This window comes from Callithrix jacchus, chromosome 1 (assembly GCF_049354715.1).
Source record: "Callithrix jacchus isolate 240 chromosome 1, calJac240_pri, whole genome shotgun sequence".
NCBI lineage: Eukaryota > Metazoa > Chordata > Mammalia > Primates > Cebidae > Callithrix > Callithrix jacchus.
In genome coordinates, this window is record NC_133502.1 from 188,090,231 (window position 1) to 188,114,121 (window position 23,891).

Sequence of the window (23,891 nt, forward strand, 5' to 3'; positions counted from 1 at the left end):
TTTGTTATCTATTGGTTGTTCAGGAGCATATTGTTTAATTTCCATGTATTTGTGATTTTTTTTTCCAAAATTCCCCGTTATTGATTTCTACTTTTATATCATTGTGGTCAGAAAAGGTACTTGACATGATTTTAGTCTTCTTTAGACTTGCCTTGTGGCCTACTGTCTGATCTATCTGGAGAAAGTTACATGTGCGCTTGAGGTGAATATATATTCTGTTGCTGTGAGATAGAATGCTCTGTATATTTATTAGATCTCCTTGGTCTAAAGTGTTGTTCAAGTCCAGTGTTTCCTTGTGAATTTTCTGTCTAGATGATCTGTCTATTATTGAAAGTGGGATATTGAAACTCCCTACTATTATTATGTTGCAATCTGTTCCTACCTTCAGATCCTTTAATATTTGCTTTACATATTTAGGTGCTCCAATGTTAGATGCATATGCATTTATACTTGTTAAATCATCTCAATGAATTGATTTCTTTATCATTATATAATAATTTGTTACTTTTTACAGTTTTTGACTTAAAGTCTATTTTGTCTGATGTAAGTATAACTATCCTTTCTTTTTTGTTTCCATTTGCATGGAATATCTTTTTTTATCCCTTTACTTTCAGTCTGTGTATGTCCTTAAAAGTGAGGCAGATCTCCTGTACGCAGCATAGAGTTGGGTCGGTCTTTTTAAAATCCATTCAGTCTCTATATCTTTTTATTGGAGAATTTAATCCATTTATATACATAGTAATTATTGATAGGGAAGGACTTATACTACCGTTTTGTTGATTGTTTTCCGGTTGTTTTGTAGGCCCTTTGTTTCTTTCTTCCTCTCTTGCTATCTTCCTTTGTGGTTTGATGGTTTTCTGTAATGGTATGCTTTCAATTTTTATTTTGTGCATCAACTATAGATTTTTGTTCTGTTGTTACCATGAGGCTTGCATAGACATTTTATACTTATCATAGTCTGAGGGGGCCTAGTAGTGATGAATTTCCTTAGCTTTTCTATGTCTGGGAAAGACTTGGGGGAATGTGGTTAAAACAGGACCATTTTTTCTACCCTTTTCATGTGGTTTTTATTTTCTTCCATGAACCACACAGGTGATTCAGGCCTATTTCCAGTTGGGGGTGTTTTCACCAAGGTGTTCTTGTCTGTGAACATTCGCTATTGAACTTGCTGCAAGGGCTTAGTGAAGCCTGGGACCCACTATTCTGTCATCCTGCTGACTTCACCTCTCACTCTTGTTATTTTTTATAAGGACTGCCAAATTGTTCTCTCGAAAGAGTAGTGATTCACATTGCCTTCAACATTGTGTGAGTGTTCTACTTTCATATTCTTCCCAGCATTGAATATTAACACTGTTTTAAAATATTGATAACTTATGAGGTATAAAGTAGTGCCTTGCGATTGTTTTAATTTCTGTTTCTGGGAGTGTCTGAGGCTGGACCTTTCCAGGTACCTGAGCACTGACTGGGTCTCCTCTTCTCTTCATGTCCCCAATGGTTAAGTTCATTTTATCACTTTTTGTTTAATATTTTTAAATAATCAGATAATTATTAAAAGGTAACCCTTTTCTGTCATAAGTAATGCAGCTGTTTTTCTTAGTCTGTTATTTCCCTTTCATGATATGATACCTCACTGTTTTGAAGTTTACATTTTAACATAATCAAATACAAGAATCTTCCTCTGAATGTCTCTTATTGCTTAAGATCTGTAAATTCATCATTCTTACCCAGGCTTGGTAAAAAATCTGTGACTCTGCTTGTGTTTCTTATTGTTTAAAACAAAACAAAACACTTTATCCTAATATAAGGCAGGTATCCAAATAAAAAAAAAATCCAAATAGATAATCTATTATCCTACCATTATTTGTTAAATAATATGTTCTTTCCTCCATTGTTTTTAGTATCTGTTTTGCCATATGTTAAATTCTTATCAATAATTTGGTCCAATTTGTATTTTTTTATTCTGTTCCATCAATCTAAATTTCTACTGTGCATGGGTGTTTCGGTACAATGTTCTGTCTGCAATGGTCCATCCAGTTGCCTTTTTTATGTTTTATATTTTTACAGAGAACATTGAGGTTCCTCCTACTGTGAGAGCTGTTTGTTTCTAACCTATTTCTTGAGTTTAGATGGTGATTATTAAGGACTTATGACTAATAATGTCATCTCCTAAAGAGGGAGAATCTGCTGAATTCTACCATGAAATACTGGACTAAGAACACTAAATTTGAGGAGGGGAATAGTGCTGGGCAGTGAGTGGTACTGGGGGTTGCCCTGGCCCACAGGGTAGCCCTGTGTGTCTCTTTCTTTTGCCACCCTCTCAAGCCACAGGGAGAAAGTGGTGGAGTCAGAACACCTGGTATTACCAGAAGAGAGCAAATCTACCTTGGCACTGAGAGGATCAAAAAAACATTCATTCCTCTTCTAGATTTAGGTTTCATATTTTGTTGATTTACCAGGATGAGTCTATCTTTTATTGAAATAGACTCTTTTATTTATCTTTTATTAAATGTCATGTTTTCTATTTTTAAAAATCTCGAAGAGTTGATTTAAAAACCCGTGCACAAATATTCCCAGTAGCTCTGTTCAGAATCACTTTAAACTGGAAAAACTCAAATGTGACTCAGCGGATGAATTAATAAACAAATTGTCAAGCTATGCAATAAAACATTTCTCATCAATAAAAAGGAATAAGCTGTGTTGATATGCATAACATGGATGAATCTCATCAAAGACATCATGCTAAGTCAAAGAAACCAGTCTCAAGGTTGCTACAGTAGAATTCTATTTGCAAGAGATTCCGGAAAAGGCAAAACACTAAGGGTGGAGAAAAGGCCGTTGATTTACCAGGGTCAAAGGTGAGGGAAGGTGTGTCTCCACAGGTGTGGGGCGAGGGGACTGTTCTGTCTCCTGAGTGTAGGAATCTGCATGAATCTATGCATGTGTTAAACTCATACAGCTGTAAACCAAGAGAAAAAGTCATGCTTACTGCATTTTAACTTAAGAAGTACAATTAAAATATATGCTGTGGGGTTTTTTTTCCTATAGGCAAATAATACCAAGAAAGAGTAAAGAAGGAAGTAAAATAAAATCTAAAATTTCATGCCCAACAAAATTATTTGGGAGTGCCTATTCTTACCATCCAATTTAAGAATGGACAGTACAAAAAAACAGATATATTTTTGAGCTTGATATTTAAAAACTGTGCAATATCTGGGGCTTAAATGTAAAACCCTAACAACTTGGTAATGAGACATAAAAATCTGGATCCAAATAATATTTTAGACTTTAAAAGCTGTTTTCCATGTACGTATGCATGTGGGGTGTGCATGTGTGTAATATTTTCTTAATAAAAGGGTAGACTTTAATTGAACCGCTAACTTGACCCTTTGACTAACATGCTATGCTTTTTAATGTTGCCTAGCTTTTCATATAAAATAGATCTGTTAAAAATACAACCTGTGTTTAAATATGATAGGTTTAAGGAAGAGTTGGAATGATAGAATAAATGAATGCTGTAACTTGTAACTTGCGTATTCACCGGAGACCACACATCGTCAATCTATCATATGAGCAGGTCTTCACTCACAAACATCTCCTGTTGAGAATTTTCCCATTCACGCTGGTAACATTAGTAGCCTGGCAGAAACTATGCAAACAGAAGAAATAAGCCATTTAGCCTAAATCATATAAAGTGTAGAAGCAAAACTCTGGTATGTATTTTCAGTTATTACTGAAACCTTGGTAACCCACGTGTTTAGGATCTCTTCTGTTTATATGACATTTTGGAAAAGGCAAAACAGCAGAGATGGAGAAAATGTCAGTGGTTAACAGGGATATAGGTTAGGGGAGGGTGTGACTCCAAAGGAGAAACACAAGGACCTCTTGGGGGTGATGGAATCATTCTGTATCCTGATGGAGGTCTTCTTAATTTGGACATACATTGGTCAGAGTCCAGGCAGAAAGCAGATGGCACACTAAGAAGAATGACTGATGTGAGTTTTTTAAAGGATCTTTTACCCACGTGAAGGCAGGTTCAAGTAAGGTCAGTTGAGGAAGCATCTCAGGGATACAAGCAGGGGTAAGCCATGATTCCTCATAGACCTGAAGGGGCAAGAGAGGGAGCAGTTACTGAAATGCATGAGGACAGGGTTGCCCTCAGGAGATGAGATCTTAGGGAGAAGAACACGACCACTGCCAAGCTGCTGCCCAGCAGGGCAAGAACCGGGGGAATAAATAGTTCACCTTCTTTCTCCTCTCACCTTCCAGTTTCCTGCTGGTGCCTCACGCTGGCCAAAACCAGCCAAAAGCCAGGAGCATGAGAGTCTGGTTAAAGCAGCCCGCCTGGGTGTCATGCAGAGTAGATAAGAGCAGAAAGTGGATCTAGATGAACACATGAAGACTATCCAGTGCTGTCAGCCCATCCAAGCCTCAGCATCCTTTTAGGGATGAAAACCTTGTATTCTCCAAAGAGGAGCTGTTCAAAGTCCCGCCAGCTGCCATATTATTCCAGGGAGATGTCAATCCTGTTATGCCCCTACCCAGAATCTAAAATGCTTTTAATCTGTGTTTTTTGTATAAGGCAGTGGGGGGAATAGGAAAACAGAAACCACATACATTTGAGCTGCTTAAACTCATGTAATTGTAGCCAGTCATGAGATCTATGTTGATAATTAGAATGCCATTCCTCCACTGTCTGTTTTATGTCTCCCTTTCTCTGTCAGCATCTTTGCTGGGCAGCATCGTTCACTTGATGAGTTACCCAGCTTTCCTTGGGGACCTCAGTCCTTTGTGTTCTCTTTACTGGGCTACCACAGCTGGATTAAGGCACATAATGCATCCTGAAGCACAGCACCCTATCTCCACAGGATATTTTCTCTTAGCTGATTCTGTAATAGAGTCATCAGCAAAGTATACAACCATTCTATGATGTCACCTATGCAGGGTGATATGGGCTATGTGGTAAGACAGTTGAATTTTGTGGGTCTGAGACCATTGTCCCACCTTCTTCACCAACAAATGAGCTCCTTGGATAAAGGCTGCATTGTATGGGATATCTTGGTGATGGAAACAGCATCCCAGGGCTCCACAAATGACAGTAATGGCAGAAGCATTTCAGACAAGGAAACCCAATTTGAATCTGGGATGTATATGTACACAATCCCCATAAATTTTTAATTTTACTCTTGCCCTCCTCCATGATGGCAGGGATCCAGTGTATTCTTTACCAGCTGCCTGCAAAGTCCCAGACCCAGAAAAAGGGTCTGGGCTGACTGCTCAGTGTTGGCCTCTGCTATTGACAGGTTGGATACTTGGAAGAACAGTGCCAGCTCAGCTTTAGTGATAGGAAGTCCATGTTTTGAAACGAACAAACTGTCTCCATTTCTGCCACCATGAAAGCCCATGACCAAGCAGCAGTTTTCTGGGGAAGCTGACTCAGCATGTACCTATGGCTATATTGCAGGGTGTTCTTCAAAGATATCCAGACTTCCCCTCAGTTAAGGGACTCTGGGTCTACGACCTGGGCAAAAGACCATGAATTCCCATGGGTTCCTATGACTGATGTGATCATACCCTCTGCCCCTGTCACTCTTTGCTGCCTCTTCTGACACTAGTTAGAGGCTCTTTGGGAACAGTGTGACAGATCTGTGTGTTTCTTCTGCCCTCTCCATGCATGAAGTCACATGTTGCAATGTCTCTACCTGGATTCATAGGATGGGAAAGATGGACTGAGAATGATACTTGGTTCCCAGTGTCAGAATCCAGAGGGATAGCTGCTTGGTGCCTGAAGCAATAAAAGGAGCTTCTGGGACACTTTTAGGAGTAAAATGACTTTGGTTAAGGATGGATATTCATGTGATTTTTAGCAAAATTACCATGCTGAATTTTTAATTTAGAAAATTGTGTTTATTCACACCGATTATAAAAGCCATGGAAACTGGTCCATAAGGAAACCATAAATGAGCTACCATAATTGTAGTAGCCAGAGATAGCTACTATTAATATTTTGGTATATTTTCTTCCAGAATTTCTTTTGTGCATGCATGTACACACACACATACATACTTAGTTGAGACCATATGGAGTATAAATTACATTCTGTTTTCTCATAGAATATTATATTGGGAGCATTTTTCATGTCATTAAAGAAACCTTTTGGAATTAATTTTTAGTGGCTCAGTGATGTTTTGTTAACCCTCGAGTCAAAGAGTTTGAACATTTTTGAAGTTTACATAATGCTAAACGCACTTCAGGAAAGTGTTAATTTACTCTTATGCCAGAAGTTCACAGGGGTGCTCCTTGCCAGCATTGAACACTGCCATTTAAACACCCTGGCTGATTTGGTAGGTGAAGGCACAGCTTTTCATTGTGTTTTCTGTTTTAATTTACATGTCCTTGATTTCTATTGAGGTTGCCTATTTTTTTTTTTTTTTTGCATTTGAAAGTTTCCTGTACTTCCTCTGTCAACAATTGTTTATGTCCTTTGTCCATTTTTATGTCTAAAAATTTTGATCCTAGCTTTATGGAGGTATAAATTGTATAAAATAAATTCATCCTTAAGTGCATAGTTTAATGGGTTTTTGCAATTGTTTATGTAAGCACTACTGTAGTCAAGATTTAGAACACTTCATAACCCTAAAATTTTACTTTTGCCTTGTGTGATTAATCCCCTCCAGTGATCCCCCCCTCCGGCAACCATTAACTTGCTCTCCGTCACCGACACTATAAGTTTACCTTTTCTAAGAGTTATCATAAATGGAGTTATACAGTGGTAGTCTTTTGTGTTTAACCACTTTGACTTACCATGTTTTAAAGATTCATCTATGTTGTTGCATATCTCAACATCCCATTAATTTTGATTGATGAGTTGTACTCCTTAGTATTGATATACCACAATTTGTTTATACACTCACCAGCTGATAGACACAGGCATGGATTGTTTTCAGTTTGGGGTCATTATGGAAGTAACTGCTCTGACTATTGATATACAAGTCTTTGTCTGGACGTGTTTTCATTTCTTGTGAGTACATGTCTAGTAGTAAAATTGCTGGATTGCATGGTGAGTATATGTTTAGATTTATCATACTATGTCACTGTTTTTTGAAGTGAGTACCATCTTGCAATTCCACCAGTGGTGTGTAATAATTCCAGATGTGGCACATTCTCACCAACACTTCTATTGCTGGTCTTATTTTAGCCATTCTAGAGGTGTGTAGAGGTATCTCAGTCTGTTTAAAATTTGCATTTTTTCTGATGATGAATGCTATTGATCCTCTTTTTATGTGCTTATTGGCCATTCATATATCTTCTTTTGTTAAGTAATGGTACAAATCATTTGTCCATTTTTATCAGGTTACTTTCCTATTGCAGTTTTGTAAAAATTCTTTTTTTTGAGATGGAGTTTTGCTTTTGTTACCCAGGCTGGAGTGCAATGGTGCAATCTCGGCTCACCACAACCTCCGCCTCCTGGGTTCAGGCAACTCTCCTGCCTCAGCCTCCTGAGTAGCTGGGATTACGGACATGCGCCAACGTGCCCAGCTAATTTTTTGTAATTTTAGTAGAGACAGGGTTTCACCATGTTGACCAGGATGGTCTCGATCTCTTGACCTCGTGATCCGCCCGCCTCAGCCTCCCAAAGTGCTGGGATTACAGGCATGAACCACCGAAAAATTCTTTATATAATCTGAATATATGCATTGTATCAGTTATATGTTTTCAGACATTTTCCCTCAGTGTAGCTTGCTCTTTCATTTTCTTAACTCTTTCTTTTGAAATATAAACATTTTTAATTTTGAGAAAGTTCATTTATAAAATTTTGGGGTAAATATTTCAGGGGTGTTTATTTTCAGAAATCTTTGCCTAATCTAATATGAAGATTTAATCCTATGTTTTCCACTAGAAGTTTAGAAAGTTTAGCTTTTACATTTGGGTCTATTTTTAGTTTTTGTATATGGTATAAGGTAAGGGTCAAGGTTCATTCTGTTTCCATACAGATATCAAATTGTTCCAGCACGATTTGTTGAAAAGGCAACCCTTTCTCCAATGAATTACTTTTCACCTTTGTTGAAAATCAACTCACCATGTAAGTGTGATTCTTTAGTCTCATATTTCTGGATTCTATAGGCTCTACAAGTCTATTCTCATGTCAGTACCATACTTTCTTGATTACTGGAGCTAGAGAGTTAAGTCTTAAAATTAGATTATGTGAGTCCTCCAAACTTGTTTTTCTCTTTCAAAATCATTTGACTATTCTAGGTTCTTTGCCTTTCTACATAGTCATGTTGAAATCGGTTGTCAGTATATTTTTTTGCAAGCCTGCTAGGATTTAGATTATAAATACGTTAAAACGTATTGCCATTTAACACTTAAACAATATTAAGTTTTCCACTCCGTAAACATGGTGCAGCTTTCCATTTAGTTAGTTAGATCTTTACTTTTCCTAGTCAAAGTTTTATTGTTGACAATGCTTAGATCTTACGTATATCTAAAATGTATTCCTAGTTTTTATTTTTTGAAGCAACTGTATGTGGAATTTTTTAAAATTTCACTTTCCAACTATTTATGGCTAATAATCAGAAATACAATTGATTTTTGTATATTCTCTTTAAATATCATGACTTTATTAAATTCACTAGTTAATTAGTTCTAGTCCTTTTGTTGTAGATTTTCTGGTATTTTCTAAATACGTAGTCATGTCACCTAAAAATAAAGGTAAGCTTGCATCTTTCTTTTCAGTCTTTATGCCTCCTATTTTGTTTGAGTGTGATATTAGCCATGGATTATTTTTGTTGTTGCTGTTCATGTCCTTTATTAAAGGAATTTTCTATTACTTGTTTGCTGAAAGTGTTTATCAAGTATGTTGAATTCTGTCAAGTGATTTTTCTGTGTCTATTCTAATGAGCATGTAGTTTTTCTTTATTATTCTATTAATATGGTGAATTACATTGCTTGATTTTCGAATGTTAAGCCAACCTTGCATCCTGGGAGTAAACCTCACTTGGTGATAATATATTACTATGATTATTTTCATATATTACTTGATTCTATTTGTTAAATTTTGTTAAGAACTTTTTTCATCTTTTTAAATGAGTGATGTTTGTCTAACATTGCCTTTTCTTGTAAAATCTTTGTCTGAGTTTGGGATCAGAGCAACACTGACCTCGGGACATGTGCTGGGAAATGTTTCCTTCCTGAGCTCTGCTTTCTGCCTGGCATTATTTATATTCTTTTAATGTTTGATAGAATTCACCTGAGAAGCCAATTAGGCCTGGAGTTTGCTTTTGGGGAATACTTTAAATCATAAATTCATTTGAGAAAGTTAATATAGAATTATTTGAGATTTCTATTTCTTCTTGGGTCATTTTGGTAATTTGTGTTTTTCAACAAATGTTTTTTCCATTCTTTCTCTCCTCTCCTTCTGTGACACCAAGTACATATCAGACCATCTAGTATTATATAACATGTTTTTAAGTCTATTCATTGTATAAATATATGTGTATTCTGTATTCATATTGGTTGGGTTCAGTTGATCTAAATTTTAGAAACTCACTCTTTTCTCTGTCCTCTCCATTCTTTTGTTAAGCCTATTCAGTAATTTTTTAAATTTCAGATAGTATACTTTTCTCTTCTAGAATTTCTGTTTAGTTCTTTTTATCGTGTCCATTTTCTCTGCTGAGATTTTGCTTTTGATTTATTGTGGGAATATTTTTATTTATTTCATTGAGGATAGTTATAATTATTGCTTTTAAAATCCTGTGTGTTGATGGCAACATTTGAATTATCCATTTCAAATTAATTGTCAAATTGGCATAATGCTATTTATAATATTCCTTCATTCCCCTTATTTAAAATGACTTCTTTATTTTATGACAGTTTTACATTTAAAGAACTATTGTGAAGACAGTACAGAGAATTTCAGTGTACTCCACCCCAGTTTTCCTATTCTTATCTTCCATTAGTATGGTCCCTTTTTCACAATTAATGAACTAATATTGATACATTATTATTAAAGTCCATAGTTTATTTATAGTTCCTCAGTTTTCTCCTGATTTTTTTTTCTGTTCCAGAATATCATCTTGGATGCCTTATAACACTTAGTAGTCATCACGTATCCTCAGTGTTCTCTTGAGTATGACAGTTACTTAAGATTTCCTTGTTTTTTGATGACCTTGCAAGTGTTGAGGATTAGTGGTCAAAAAAAAAATTTTTTTTTTTTTGAGACGGAGTTTCACTCTTGTTACCCAGGCTGGAGTGCAACAGCAAAATCTTGGCTCACTGCAACCTCTGCCTCCTGGGTTCAAGCAATTCTCCTGCCTCAGCCTTCCGAGTAGCTGGGACCACAGGTGCATACCACCATGCCCAGCTAATTTTTGTATTTTTAGTAGAGACAGGGTTTCACCTTGTTGACCAGGTGGATCTCTTGACCTCGTGATCCACCTGCCTCGGCCTCCCAAAGTGCTGGGATTATAGGCGTGAGCCACCGCGCCCGGCCTACTGGTCAAATATTTTAAAGAATGCCCCTTAGTTGTGATTTGGCCGACTAGACTGGAGTAATGTGTTCTGGGGAGAAAGACCACAGAGGTAAAGTGCCATTCTCATCACAGCGTACGGAAGTACATAGAGTCAGCATGGCTTGTCCTTGTTGATGTTGACGTTGATCACATGGGTCCACATAGTGTCCTTTTACTTTCAACCTATCTGGGTCTTTACATTAAACGTGTCTCTTGCGACTGCATAAATTTGGATATTGTTTTATAAAGAGATAGTCTTTACCTTTTATTAAAATATTTACTCCTTTAATAGTTAAAGTAATTATTGATACGTTTGGGAGTCTCCCTTTTTTCCCTTTGCCCCTGTGTTTTTTTGTTTTGTTTTGTTTCTGTTTATGTGTTCATTTTCTCTTGCCTTCTTTTCAGCTTATTTGAATATTTTTTAGAATTCCAGTTAGATGTTCTTATAGTCTTTTTAGTTATACTGCTTTGCACAATTTTTAATGGTTGCTCTGGGAAGTGTAATATACACCCCCAATTGTTCCCAGTCTACATGCAGTAAATATTGTACCACTTCACATAAAATGAAGAACCTATGCAATCAAATAGGCCTATATCCTGCCCTATGTCCTTTATAAAGTAGTCCTCCTTTACCGATGGGGAATATGTTCCAAGACCCCCAGTGAATGACTGAAGCCACAGATACTACCAAACCCAATTGCTGTCAATTGGAATATGTTTCTGTTCATGTCTTCCACCCACAAATTTAATGCCTTTTTAAACCAAGCACTTACCACATACTGTGTCAAAATTTTTGCAGTTTGAAGTGTGACAGCTAAATTAGCATGAATTTCTTATTTCTTCATAATTTTATGGAAGGAAGATTTATTCTTACTGTTGAATACAACCTCAGCATACAACATGGTGTTTTTCCTTTCTTATCACGTCAAGAACTTTCACGTTTTCCCTTAAAAGAAGCACTTTACAGCTTCTTTGGCATATTCAAATTGCCAGCATCATTACTCTTTGCTTTGGGGCCATTTCTAAGTAAACAAGGGTTGCTTGAACACAAGCGCTACAGTATTATAACAGTTAACCTGACAACCAAGATGGCTACTGAATGACTAACAGGTGTGTAGGGTATGCAGTGTGGACACACTAAACAAAGGAATGATTCACATCCGAGTAGAATGGAACAGTGGGATTTCATCTCACTACTCAGAATGGTGTGCAATTCAAAACTTATGAATTGTTTATTTCTGGAACTTTCCAGTTAATACTTTTGGACCTGGGTTGACTATGAGTAGCTGAAACCATGGAAAGCAGAACTGTGGATGAGGGGACTACTATGAATACTGGATACTGACCTCTGTTACATATTTCATAAGGCAGTGTTATTAGTTTTTCCTTTAAGTATCTGTAAAGATATTAAGAAGAAGAAAGTTTTTCGTATTTTTTTCCAGAAATTTACCATTTCTGACACTGTTTTCATTCCTTTTGCAGGAGTCAAGGTCTTCATCTGCTAGCGTTTTCCTTCAGCCTGAAGAACTTCCTTTTTTGAGGTCTAGGTGTGCTAACGATGATGATAGATTCTCTTAGTTTTATCATATTTAGAAATATCTTTATTTTTCCTTCATTTTTGAAGGATGTTTTCCTTGATGAAAAATCTCTGAGTAATTTTTTGCTTTCTTTTGCCACTTTATGACATTGTTCCACAACTTTTCACTTGTGTTGTTTCGAATGAAGTGCCATCTGTTAAATTGGCATCTTCCTGTATCTAATAAGTCACTTTTCTCTTGTTGCATCCAATGTCAAATCTGTAAATCTTTAGTCAAACTTGGGAAAATTTTGGCCTTTATTTCTTCAAATGTTTTTTTTCTCCCATTCTCTCTCCTCTCCTTCTGTGACTCCAAGTACATATATGTCAGACCATCTAGTATTATATAACATGTTTTTAAGTTTATGCATTTTATAAATATATGTGTATTCTGTATTCTTCATATTGGTTGGGTTCAGTTGATCTATATTTAAGTTCACTCACTCTTATCTCTGTCTTCTCTATTATTTTATTAAGTCTATTCAGTAATTTTTAAAACTTTCAGATAATATGTGTTTCTTTTCTAGAATTTCCATTTAATTCTTTTTATTGTGTCTATTTCTATGCTGAGATGTCCTATCCTTTGACTTATTATGGGCATATATTTATTTATTTTATTGAAGATAGTTATCATCAATAAAATAATTGCTTTTAAAATCTTGTGTGTTAATGCCAATATTTGGGTTATTGCAGTTGATTTTCATTTCTCCTTAGTATGGGTTTCATTTTTCCAGTTCTTATGTGCTATATTTTTGTAATATATCCTGGATATTTGGAATGTTAAATTGTGGAGACTCTAAATTCAGTTATTTTTTTCTAATGAAGATTTTTTCTGTTATTTTATTAGGTAATAATTATCTTATTGGACTCAAACTGTATACTCTGTTTCTTGGGTGGCAGCTCTGATCTCAGTTCAGATCTTTGGTGTTTAGCTATTGTGAGTATATACTCTGAGCAGGTGAGGTTCGAAGCCAGTAAGAATTATGGTGAGTTAGATAGAATTTGGCGGTCCCTCTTTGGCTCTTTCTCTTCCAGTATTTCTTCTTTCTCTCTAGTGGCTAGAATTAGTCTTCTAGTTTTCCAGGCCATCAAGGCTACTTTTTTTTTAACTGATGTTTCTGCCACCCCTCAGGCTGCAGTGCCTCATCCTAGGGTAAAAGCATTGAAAATACTCTCCCCACACCACAATTCTCCTCTTAGCATACATTCCCCACAAGACTGTGCCTGCTCTGGTCACAGTGCTTTCAAATAGCTGCTTTTGATATGATGTCCAGATTTTATTGTGATTATCTGCAGGAGGGTTGGACCAGGAGGCTCTTATTTTACCATTACTGGAAGAAGTCAAGTTTTTTTCTTATTCATTTGTATAAGCACTTTATGTTTTTGTTTTTGTTTTGAGACGGAGTTTTGCTCTTGTTACCCAGGCTGGAGTGCAATGGCCCAATCTCGACTCACCGCAACCTCCGCCTCCTGGGTTCAGGCAATTCTCCTGCCTCAGCCTCCTGAGTAGCTGGGATTACAGGCATGCACCACCATGTCCAGCTAATTTTTTGTATGTTTAGTAGAGACGGGGTTTCACCATGTTGACCAGGATGGTCTCGATCTCTTGACATTGTGATCCACCCACCTCGGCCTCCCAAAGTGCTGGGATTACAGGAGTGAGCCACCACACCCAGCCACACTTTATGTTTTAAGAACTTTAACAATTTATTGTATATATTTATAATTTTGTTAATCTGTTGCTTGGCTTTTAAATTTTACTTTGTGTTTATGGTATACAAAAATCTTATATTTTGATGTAATTAAATAAGTTTGAGATTTCTTAAGTTTTGCTTAAAAAATTATTCAAGTATCAGATAAGCACATGCCTAGATTTTTTCTACTTTTTTTGTAGTTATAGTTTTTATATATAACTTTTTGACCTCTTTTAAATTTATTTTAGCATGTGATACTAAGTAAAGATCTCTGATGTTTTCCCCAAAGAGCAAGGTAATTTCCTAAACATAAGATACAGAAGCTGATTTTGTTTTTAACAGCAGCTGCAGTTTCCATTATAAAAAGTTAATTTTTAACTTTTTATTACGATGAACATATATAATATTGACAAACCATGTCAATGTAATTGTTACATTTTGGTGAAGAAAGACTCAAATTTGAGTCAGAAAGATGAGAAAAAGAATTTTTTATGTGATTACTAGTACGTGAAACCAAAGTCACATTCTGCTTGTTTAGATGTGGCCGTGTGTGCCTAACAAAATCAGCTAATCAGTCTCTCTCTTTCTCATGACCCTGTCTACGATGCTAGCAGCAGAAGTAATAAGAGCCGTTTTTCAAGTATTAGCTGCCATAATCATAATCACAGCGAAAGTGCTGTACAAGTATTAGATGCTGCAATAGTAATAATAATATTTAAATAATAAGTGCCATCATGGAAGGATATTTGGTGTAATGAGAGAGTCTAAGAGGGAAAATAGCTCTGGCTGTGGAAATCAGGGAGGGCTTCCTTGAGGAAACAGTGATTGTGCTGAGACCTGAAAGAGGAGTAGAATTAACTGGGCAAGTATGGGAAGTAGGTAAGATGGGTGACGTGGCAGTTGGCAAAGGAAGCAACAAGCATAAGGGATCTAGGGTACAACTCTTTGGACGAACATAGAGACCAGTGTGGCTGGAGCTAACAGCCCAGGGAGCATGCCATGGAGTGAGGCTAGGGAGGTGAGCACGGCCACACCATACAGGCTTGTATGTTTCAGAAGGAGTATTGTTTTTATCTTAAGAGCAGTGGGGGAGGCATGGGCAGATTTTAAGCAAGAGAGCAATCTGATAGGATTTGTGTTTTTAAAAGATCAGGCTGGTAGAGGTACGGAAGTATATTGGAGGAAGGCCAGAGTAGGTGCAAGGAAACCCATCAGGAGATTACTGCAATAATTTAAGTGAAGCTTGGTGTATATGCGGATGTGGGAATGGATGGATATCTGGCCGGGTGGATAGTAACCTAAGTTGAACTGGGCAGACCCATGGACTAATCTTACGGCTAGTTTTGTTTCCCACTGCTCCTTTAAATTTACTCAATTGGATTAATTCTTTTGCCCCTGGATAAAAACTGTGAGCAGATCTTGCTTTTTCAGGTTTGTCTTAGATCATATAAAGAGCCTCAGTATAGACATGCCACAGCCGTCAGAGATGTAAGCTTGATTTAACCGTGAATTGTTTCCTCTTGGTTAGGGCCCAATGTAGGCAGGAGTAAAGGCGGCATGATGGCAGCTTCTCCCTTTCCCCACTTCGCATTTCTCTTCTTTCTTCATTTTGTAAACCAAGTTCCTGCCTCCTCTAGGAATTGAAATGCACAGAGGAAGGAGAGGAACAAAATGGGAGGCTGAAAGTTCTCACCTGACTGGCATTGCTGTGAGCTTGAAACTGTGTTCTTGGGGGCCCATCAAGTGTTCAAAGGTGTTTGCTTTCATGAGCACTGTTGATGGGTTTCGGATTTCATGTTTGATGAAGGTAGATGCATCTCTAGCCCCACTGATTGCCTGTTTCCTTTTCAGCCCCTGGGAATCTGGGAAGAGAGAAAGCAAGCTTTCTCTATTAAAGCCTGTTCATTTCTCCAGGTGGCTTTCTTGGGCAAAGATGCAGATGCCCCTGTGTGTGTGTGTGCACGTGCCCTCCCTCACGTGGCCCACAGCTGATCCCCATGAAACTCTCAGCAGTTGTTTCCCTGATGGCTCTGATAGAGCAAGCCAACCAACCCACTCCCCTCCCCTTTGTGTTCCCAATGGCTAGCCAGCTCGTCTCTCACCTGCAAGGTTTCTAGCTGGGAGTTAGGCACCGATACATCACACCCCCAATTGAAGGGGACAGGAATCAAGCTCCCTGAGTGGAACCCGCTCTTTTCACGAGCCTTCAGGTGAGGAGTAGGTATCCTTCCCTCTCTCTTTTGTGCTGAGGCTGGGACTCAAGCATTCCAAAAGATTTTCTCCCAAAATTCACTCTTTTATTCACCATTATCTGGATTTTTTAATACCTTAGATGTAGATAATTCGTCTAACCAGTTCTTTCTAAGCCACTAATTTTTAGTGATCAAAACAGGGCCATCTGTTTCATGCCCACTTTGAGATCTTATATCGATTATCTCATATTGATTAAAGGAACTAAGCTGAAACTACTTTTTGCCATCCTGTTAGGGAAGGATAGGTATGACTTAGCTTGTAAGTCACAGAAGGTCAGTCTGTGTGACACAGGAGAGTGTATGTGATGGAATGCTGCTGGTTTTCCAGCCTGCATTAGAGGCTTTTTGACCTGTTAGCTCTCATCCTTATCACAACCCTCCCAGTAGGTGGTATTTTTCTCGTGTTACAGATGAGAGGAATACAGAATCAGCATAGTGAGCAGCGTGTCTGAGGTCACATCAGCAGGAAGCGCAGGAGCAGGGACTTGCACTCCAGTCTTTCTGAAACCTGTGCTCACATCAGGTTGCTCCTGCGGGCATCTCATAACTCTGAAATCATTGGTCCCTGAATCATGGGACCATATTCACTTTGGAAATGAGTTTTGGAACAATTTTCTATCTAATGATTCTTCACAAGACTTTAAATCTGTACGAACTTTCTATTGCTGCCATAACCAAGTACACAAGCCTCGTGGCTTAAAACAACATATGTATTAACGTTCATTAGGTTAGAAGCCCAACCTGGGTCTCACTAGGCTGGAATCAAAGAATCAGCAGGGCTTTGTTCCTTCTGGGGAATCTGGGGCAGATTCCTTTCTTGCTTTTTCCAGCTTCTAGAGGCCGCCTGCATTTATTGGTTTACAGCCCCTTTCTTTGTCTTTCAAAGCCACCAGCATTCTATCTCTGCCCTCTGTCCTTAAGTCTTTTTATAGTGCAGCTAGGAAAAGCTTTCCAATCTTAAGAATCGATGGGATTAGAGTGGGCCCACCTGGGTAAACCAGGAGTCTCTCCATCTCCAGGTCTGCCCTTCACCACATTCACCATGTCCCTTTGCTGGGGCAGGGAATGGATTCAGAGAGGCTCAGGATTACAGAGTGGACACCATGGAGGCAGTTGTCCTTCCTGCCACAATAGAGAGGCTCTTTAAATGATGAATTTGAAAGAATTATTTTATGGACATTGTAATTTTAATCAAATCCCTTAGATGCTTCCTTCAGTGTATGCTACCATTAACAATATAGACATGCAGATCTAATATCAGTTTGATTTTTCCTTGCTTTTAAAACATCAATTCATAGTACAATTTTACTAAATGATTTTGTTTACATCAGATTTGAAACTTCATATAAATACATTGCTGCTATTTTCAGTTCAACATTAAGTACCTATGGAGTGTCACAGAAAAAAATGTTTAAAGTAATATTTTTGTTGTTATTTTTTAAATCCAGATTTGGACTTAAAGCCACCACTAAAATCAACTGGAAGCAATTTCTAACATCATTTCATGAGCATCAGGGGTTGGAAATTAGCAATAAAGTCTCCCTGACAAAAAGAAATAGGTACGTTTAAAAAAAAAAAAAAACAAATTTTAGTTAAACATAATACACAAAAGATCAGAGAATACCAGTGTTCCTTTTTCTGCGTTTATTGAATGATCGATTAGTCTCCATTAAATAATTGCCAACTTTTATATAATGATTTACTGTTTACAAATTTTTCCTATTTAAAGCTGCCTTAAACTGTAAAGTTGGTATAATTATTATTTCAATTTCTAGATGAGAAACATAAGACGGTACAATCGTAACTCAGTCACCTGCTCCAAGTGTGGTGGAGGCAGCTATGAACCACAGAGGCTCCAGGCACCCACGCATGGCAGCACTCCTCCCCAGCTCTAAGTGTGTCCTTGTAACATTGTATATAAATGTGTATTTGTTAGGTGTTACATGGAAAGGGACAATACATGTTCATTTGTTTTCCAGCCACTGTCTGTGTGGTGGTGCAGATATCATGGGTCTTGGAAATTATTTTTCTATCATTATTTCTGTTTTTGTTCTAATACCTGTTATGACCTCAGATTTGCAATATCACATATATTGTGGTGGGGGCCCAAAAGTGTTTTAAAAAATATTTGGTATGAAATTTTAGAATTTAGCTTTTTACGCCGAAAAGTATTTTATGTTGGTACGTATCCTGTATTCATTGCCCTATGTGAATCTTAAAGAAAAAAAACCAAACAGACTTTATAATCTTGGCACACTCATTGAGAGTGCTGTGCTCTACTGTAAAGTAAAATATACCATGGTATTAATTCCCATTTCGTGGGTTCTGCCCCTGTCTCGGGGTTTACGAAGATTTAATGAACTGCTCCGGTTAGCAGTCTTGCAGGTATTCAGAGCACTCCCTCTGCTTCAGAGCTGCAGTCTCTGAAGCCGAGACTTACATTCCTTACATGAGGTTACTTCTGTTTCTTTATAATTTTCTTGTCTGATAGCACATTTTCTAGGGGAGCTGTCAGAATTAAACTTAAAGTTGTGTTTATTTTAAAACAGTGGTTCTCAAATGGGGACAATTTTTCCTCCCAGGAGACATCTGGCAATGGTCACGGGACATATTTTGTTTTCACACTGAGGGTGGGGAAGCTACTGACAGAAGCTGATCATAATCCCAGAAGACACACCTCAAACACCAGCATCCTGAAGGTTGAAATCTTAGCAGATTAAAATCCTGAAAATATAATTCTAGAAAAAATAATTTAAAAATTTTTAAAAAGATATTTATTTACATTTGTAGAAGGGGATTTATCTGAGAAACATAAAAACACAACAGAATATTTCAGAGGCCACATTACACAATAAAATAGGCAATAATGACACATATTTTGACAAGCATAAGCCCCTCAGATATACTAGTGACCATCACATAAATGTGACAGTTGTGAGCAAATGAACCCTATTCATAAAGAAATAGGTCAAAAAGTGAAATATTCAAATGTATATCATTATCATGCCCTTGGCAACTTGGTACCCACAGGCATCTCCTTAAACCATACTTAATTTCCAAATAACAACAATAGCAAGGTCATAGTTCCACCTAGCATGATACAACTATGCTGTGTACAACTGAAAACACACCAATCCCTTGCCCAGAATTTGGCTTCTTTCAGGATTTTAAACTTTTTATTTCTTTTTTTTTTTGAGACAAAGTCTCACTCTGTCACCAGATTGGAGTGCAGTGGCCTGATCTTGGCTAACTGCAACCTCTGCCTCCTGGGTTCAAGCAATTCTCCAGCCTCAGCCTCCAGAGTAGCTGGCACTACAGGTGTGCGCCACCTCACCCAGATGATTTTTGTATTTTTAGTGGAGACAGGTTTTCACCATGTTGGCCAGGATGGTCTCGAACTCCTGACCTTGTGATCTGCCTGCTTGTGCCTCCCAAGTGCTGGGATACAGCTGTGAGCCACTGTGCCCGGCCGAGATTTTAATCTTTCGAGATTGTGATTTTTGTGATGTTAGACATTAGGGATTTTAGAATTTAGAGATTTTGATCTTTTGGGATTTCAACATTTGGGATTGCATCTTTCAGGATTCAGATCCAAACCTGCACTGATAACTAGCTGGGTATAGGCCAAGGATGCTGCTCCGCATCCTGCAGTGAGTCACCACAAGAGGGAGCTCTCCAGCCCCTATGTCACGGATACCCAGTAGGTAAAAACTGCTATAAAAAGCATCTATGCATGCCCCAGTGCTGGCGGTCTCTTCAAAAACGAGGTTCCAACAAGTCACATGAGGAACTTAGACTCAGGAAGCCAGCACATGTTTCTGGAAGGCGGTGGTAGGCATATGCTTATTGTTTCTGCCCAACTGGAAGATGCTAAGATGGCTGTATAGATGCAGCAACAGAAACTCCCAGACAAATCTGAGAGTGGTTCCGCAGGTAAACTGATTGTCATTCGTTGTTTCATGGGAAGGGTACACTCTAGTAGAACATCAAAAAAGAGAGGCAGCCAATGGTATGTTGTGATGAGGTTCTGACAAGTCTCCCTTCCTGAGCAAAGCCCATGTTGAACTTGGATTTGGTCTCCAGAGGGGGTGGTCTTGGCCTTCAGGAGCACACATGTACACTGATGGGCCCTGAGCTCAGGGATGAAAGAAAGACACCATAGAGGAAAAGGGGGATCTAACAATGTAGGGGGTTGTGGCCATTGTTAATGAAAAGGGAGAGGCTGAGAAGGCTGTTGTCCTCACACTTCTAAAACGGAATATGAGCCCTCAGTTGTCATGTGGATGAGACAGCTACAATGTGCTGCCCACATGGGAGGGAGGGACCACGGACCCTTTAATGGTCTTGACACCAAAACCACAGATGTGCAAGATGGCTGATGAGTTGGTCTTGTGGGGAGAAGGGTTGGTACAGCAAGGCTCGCCCGCACCTGAGGCCTGCATTCATCTTGTCTCTCTGATCACAGTAACTGAAGTTCACCTGAGTCCCACAGTGCGGCACATTGTCAGGAAAAAGAGCTACCCTCAAAGAAAGCACTATCGTATTTTGGTGAGGGTGCTTGTTTCTTGCATTAAGAAAGAACAAAGTTCAAGAACGTAATCGTATTCCTGCTTTTCTCCTAATCCTCTTGTAGCATCAACTCTAGAAATGAATCTCACGAGGAAAACATCATCACAAAGTTATTTAGACACACCGAAGATCGCTCTCCATCACTGAAGAAAGCATTACTGATAATCAACACTGTAAGATTTTGAAACCCTTCTCTTGTGAAACACTCATTGTTTCTAAGAATGCAAACACTCAGAACGAAACCAATTAAACCTCCATATTCGCTCACATATCCATCCAGCAAACATTTCTTGAGCTCCTGTTACATGCTGGGAATTGTTCTGAGTGCTTAGTGATAGAAGCTGTGACCTCAAGAGTTGAGTCTAGTTGGGAGGAGAGATGATGGAAAATTAATTGCAATACAGCAAGATAAGTGCCAATAGTGACGGGAACAATGTGGGACGAGATCATAATGGATGTAGTGACTCGTCATCGGTCACTGTTTAATTAGCAATCCAGACCTGGTGACCTTTCCCTACCCTAACCTGCAGTTGATCAGTTCCCAACCCACTTACTGCCCCAAACAGGAGCATATTCTTACTGCCAGAATAGCCTATTTAATTTTTAACTGCTCTATAAAGAGAGATTAATTCGTGAATTTGCAACCTGCTTTTTCTCCCTTTCAGCATCAGCTCTTGTCTTGCTTTCATATTGTTTTAGAAAGCAGCAGCTGGATCCTTTGATACACAGTGATATTTGCTAAGTGTGTTCGGTAACGGAAGCTCTAGCGAAGAGTGAGGAGTAGAGTGAGTTACTGTTCTGAGACTCACATAGGACTGCGTACAAATGATTTCAGAGGCCAAAGGCGTCCCTTAGTTCAGCATCAGCCTCCTAAAACTTGCCACGGAGAGGATGTCTGGGAGTGTGAGGGTGGTGCCCCATGGAGAAGCCAGCACTGCCTGGAGGTGGCCTACAGGTTTGCGGTTTGCTGTCTGTGGAGACCCCAGCACCTGCCTCAGCCATACTAGAATGCCATTGCGTGGGATTTCCAAGCAGTGTGGATTCAGAAACGTGGGGTTCTTTGAATGAATCTTTAGGCCTATATGACTGTCTTAAATGATTCAGAGGTATATACACTCAATGCTCTCAAAACCTCAGCGAGGCAAACATCATTATTATTATTATTTTAGAGACAAAGTCTCGCTCTGTTGCCCAGGCTGGAGTGCGGTGGTGTGATCTCAGCTCACTGCAACCTCCACCTCTTGGGTTCAAGTGATTCTCCTGCCTCAGCCTACTGAGTAGCTGGGACTACAGGTACGTGCCACCATGCCTGGATAATTTTTTGTATAATTTTTTTTAATAGAGACATCACTGTGTTAACCAGGATGGTCTCGATCTCCTGAGCTCGTGATCTGCCTGCCTCGGCCTCCCAAAGTTGGGATTATAGGTGTGAGCCACCACTCCTGGCTACAAACATGATTATTATCTCCATCTGACAGATGAGCAAAGGAGGCCTCGGTGCTAAGTAATTCTCCTGAGGCTATCCAGATAGTGGTGGTAGAGGATGCCAGGCTCCAGAGCAGCCACACTCCAGCACTGGGCAGGGCTGCCTGGGACCCTGCTGGCTGAGCCACCTGGGAAAGAAGAAGCGAGGCCTCTGTGTGTTAATCCTCCTCAGGTTCTAATAGTATACTGAAGTAATTTAATTAAAAATAGGGAAACCTTCATTTCCTTTAATGGAGGACTGTACAATAACATGAATCACTCCAACTATGAGACTATTTAAAAGTCATTGTTGTGCTATTCGACTAGAGATCAATAAACTGTGTAGGTTAAGAATTGAGTACGTAGTCCATGCTGGGCCCTGCGCTGGGCACTCAGGCTAAGCACATGGATGATTGATGCTAAGTCTTTGCCGATGAGCTCACACTCTGGGGTATCACATCATGACATTAACAAGCAGATACTTTAGAGTTACATAGTGCATGGTTTCAGAGTGAGATTTCCCTCCCCTCCCCTCCACTCACCCCACCATGTGCCTCGCCACAGAAAGGACTAGGTAAGAAGGAGAACAAGGGTGGGAGCCAGGAGTGGGCAGGTCTGGGTGTTTTGCCTGGCTGCTCAGGGCAGTCGTGGGAAACACATCTCTCTCCTGCTCTAGAGAAGAATGCAGAATGTTTAGAAGAAAGACTGCTTTACATCCACGCCAAGGCATGCATCCCATTTGCTATATGTGCTGTCTCCAAACGCTGCCACCAACTCTGCAAGTGGAATCAGCTGCTGTGACCACTTACATTAAAATTAGGTGTGGCTCACTTCCTATCAATCACCCAGAAGCAATTTGCATCCTGCCTTTTTAACCTAGTCTTGATGTTATTATTTGCAGCTGACATGATTTTGTTACTAGAAAGTCCAATAGAATCTTCCCAGACAACATTAGAATTAATAATAGAATTTAGAAGGTCATTGGATACAAGCTCAATACACAAAGATCAATAATATTTCTATAGTCTGCAATAAAGAATCAGAAAAAGATGAATTTTCGAACTATTATTTCTAGTAACATTTAAAAAAATCAAATATCTAGAAATATATCTTACAAAAGTGTGCAAATTCTCCATAGTGAAGACTACAATGATTGCTTACAAAAATAATGCCTTTCCTTCACAAACTTTCAGAAAACACAGGAAGAAGGAACACTTCCAGACTCATTCTGTGAGGCTAGTATTACCGTGATACCAAAAACAAAGTCATCTCAAGAAAAGAAGCACAGGCCAATATCCTTTGTGACTGTAGTCGCAAAAATTCTCAGCAAAATATTGGCAAACCCAACCCAGAAACACACAATAAGGATCAAGTGCTGGGACCACATGGGATTTATCTGAGGATTGCAGAGCTGGTTTAACTTCCCCCAAAATCAATTAATATAAAATACAACATTAATAGAGTTAGGGACAAAATTATGTGATTATCTCAACAGATGCAAAAACAGCATTTGAAAAATCCAACACCTGTTTGTGGTAATAACTTTCCACAAATTAGAACAGAAGAGAAATACCTTCACCTGATAAACGGCGTTTGCAACAAACCCATAGCCAACAGCACAGTTAATGGTAAAAGGCTGAACGCCTTCCCCCTAAGATCAGGAACAGCCCGAGAATGTCAGCTCTTGCTACTTCTAGTCAACACTGCTAGAGTTCTGGACGATCCAATCAGGGAAGAAAAAGAAAAGGCACCAGGATTGAAAAGATAGAAGTAAAACTCTGTTCACAGACAATACAATCTTGTGTGTAGAAAATTCTAAGGAATTTGT

At 38.7% G+C, this 23,891-nt stretch overlaps 1 protein-coding gene across 27 annotated transcripts in view; it reads left to right on the forward strand.

Moving 5' to 3' along the window:
- Positions 1-23,891, forward strand: part of EFCAB6 (EF-hand calcium binding domain 6) — a 304,726-nt gene that overhangs the window by 130,561 nt on the left and 150,274 nt on the right. For 25 of the 27 annotated variants that reach the window (XM_017964036.4, XM_035265359.3, XM_035265349.3 and 22 more), the window contains 2 exons: positions 17,479-17,589; positions 20,664-20,772. In XM_017964036.4, the coding sequence (XP_017819525.4) occupies positions 17,479-17,589; positions 20,664-20,772 (220 nt within the window). Of the gene's footprint in view, positions 1-17,478; positions 17,590-17,758; positions 17,926-20,663; positions 20,773-21,768; positions 21,893-23,891 lie in introns of those variants that run through there. The other 2 variants (XM_078333516.1, XM_078333529.1) reach the window with 2 other exon arrangements.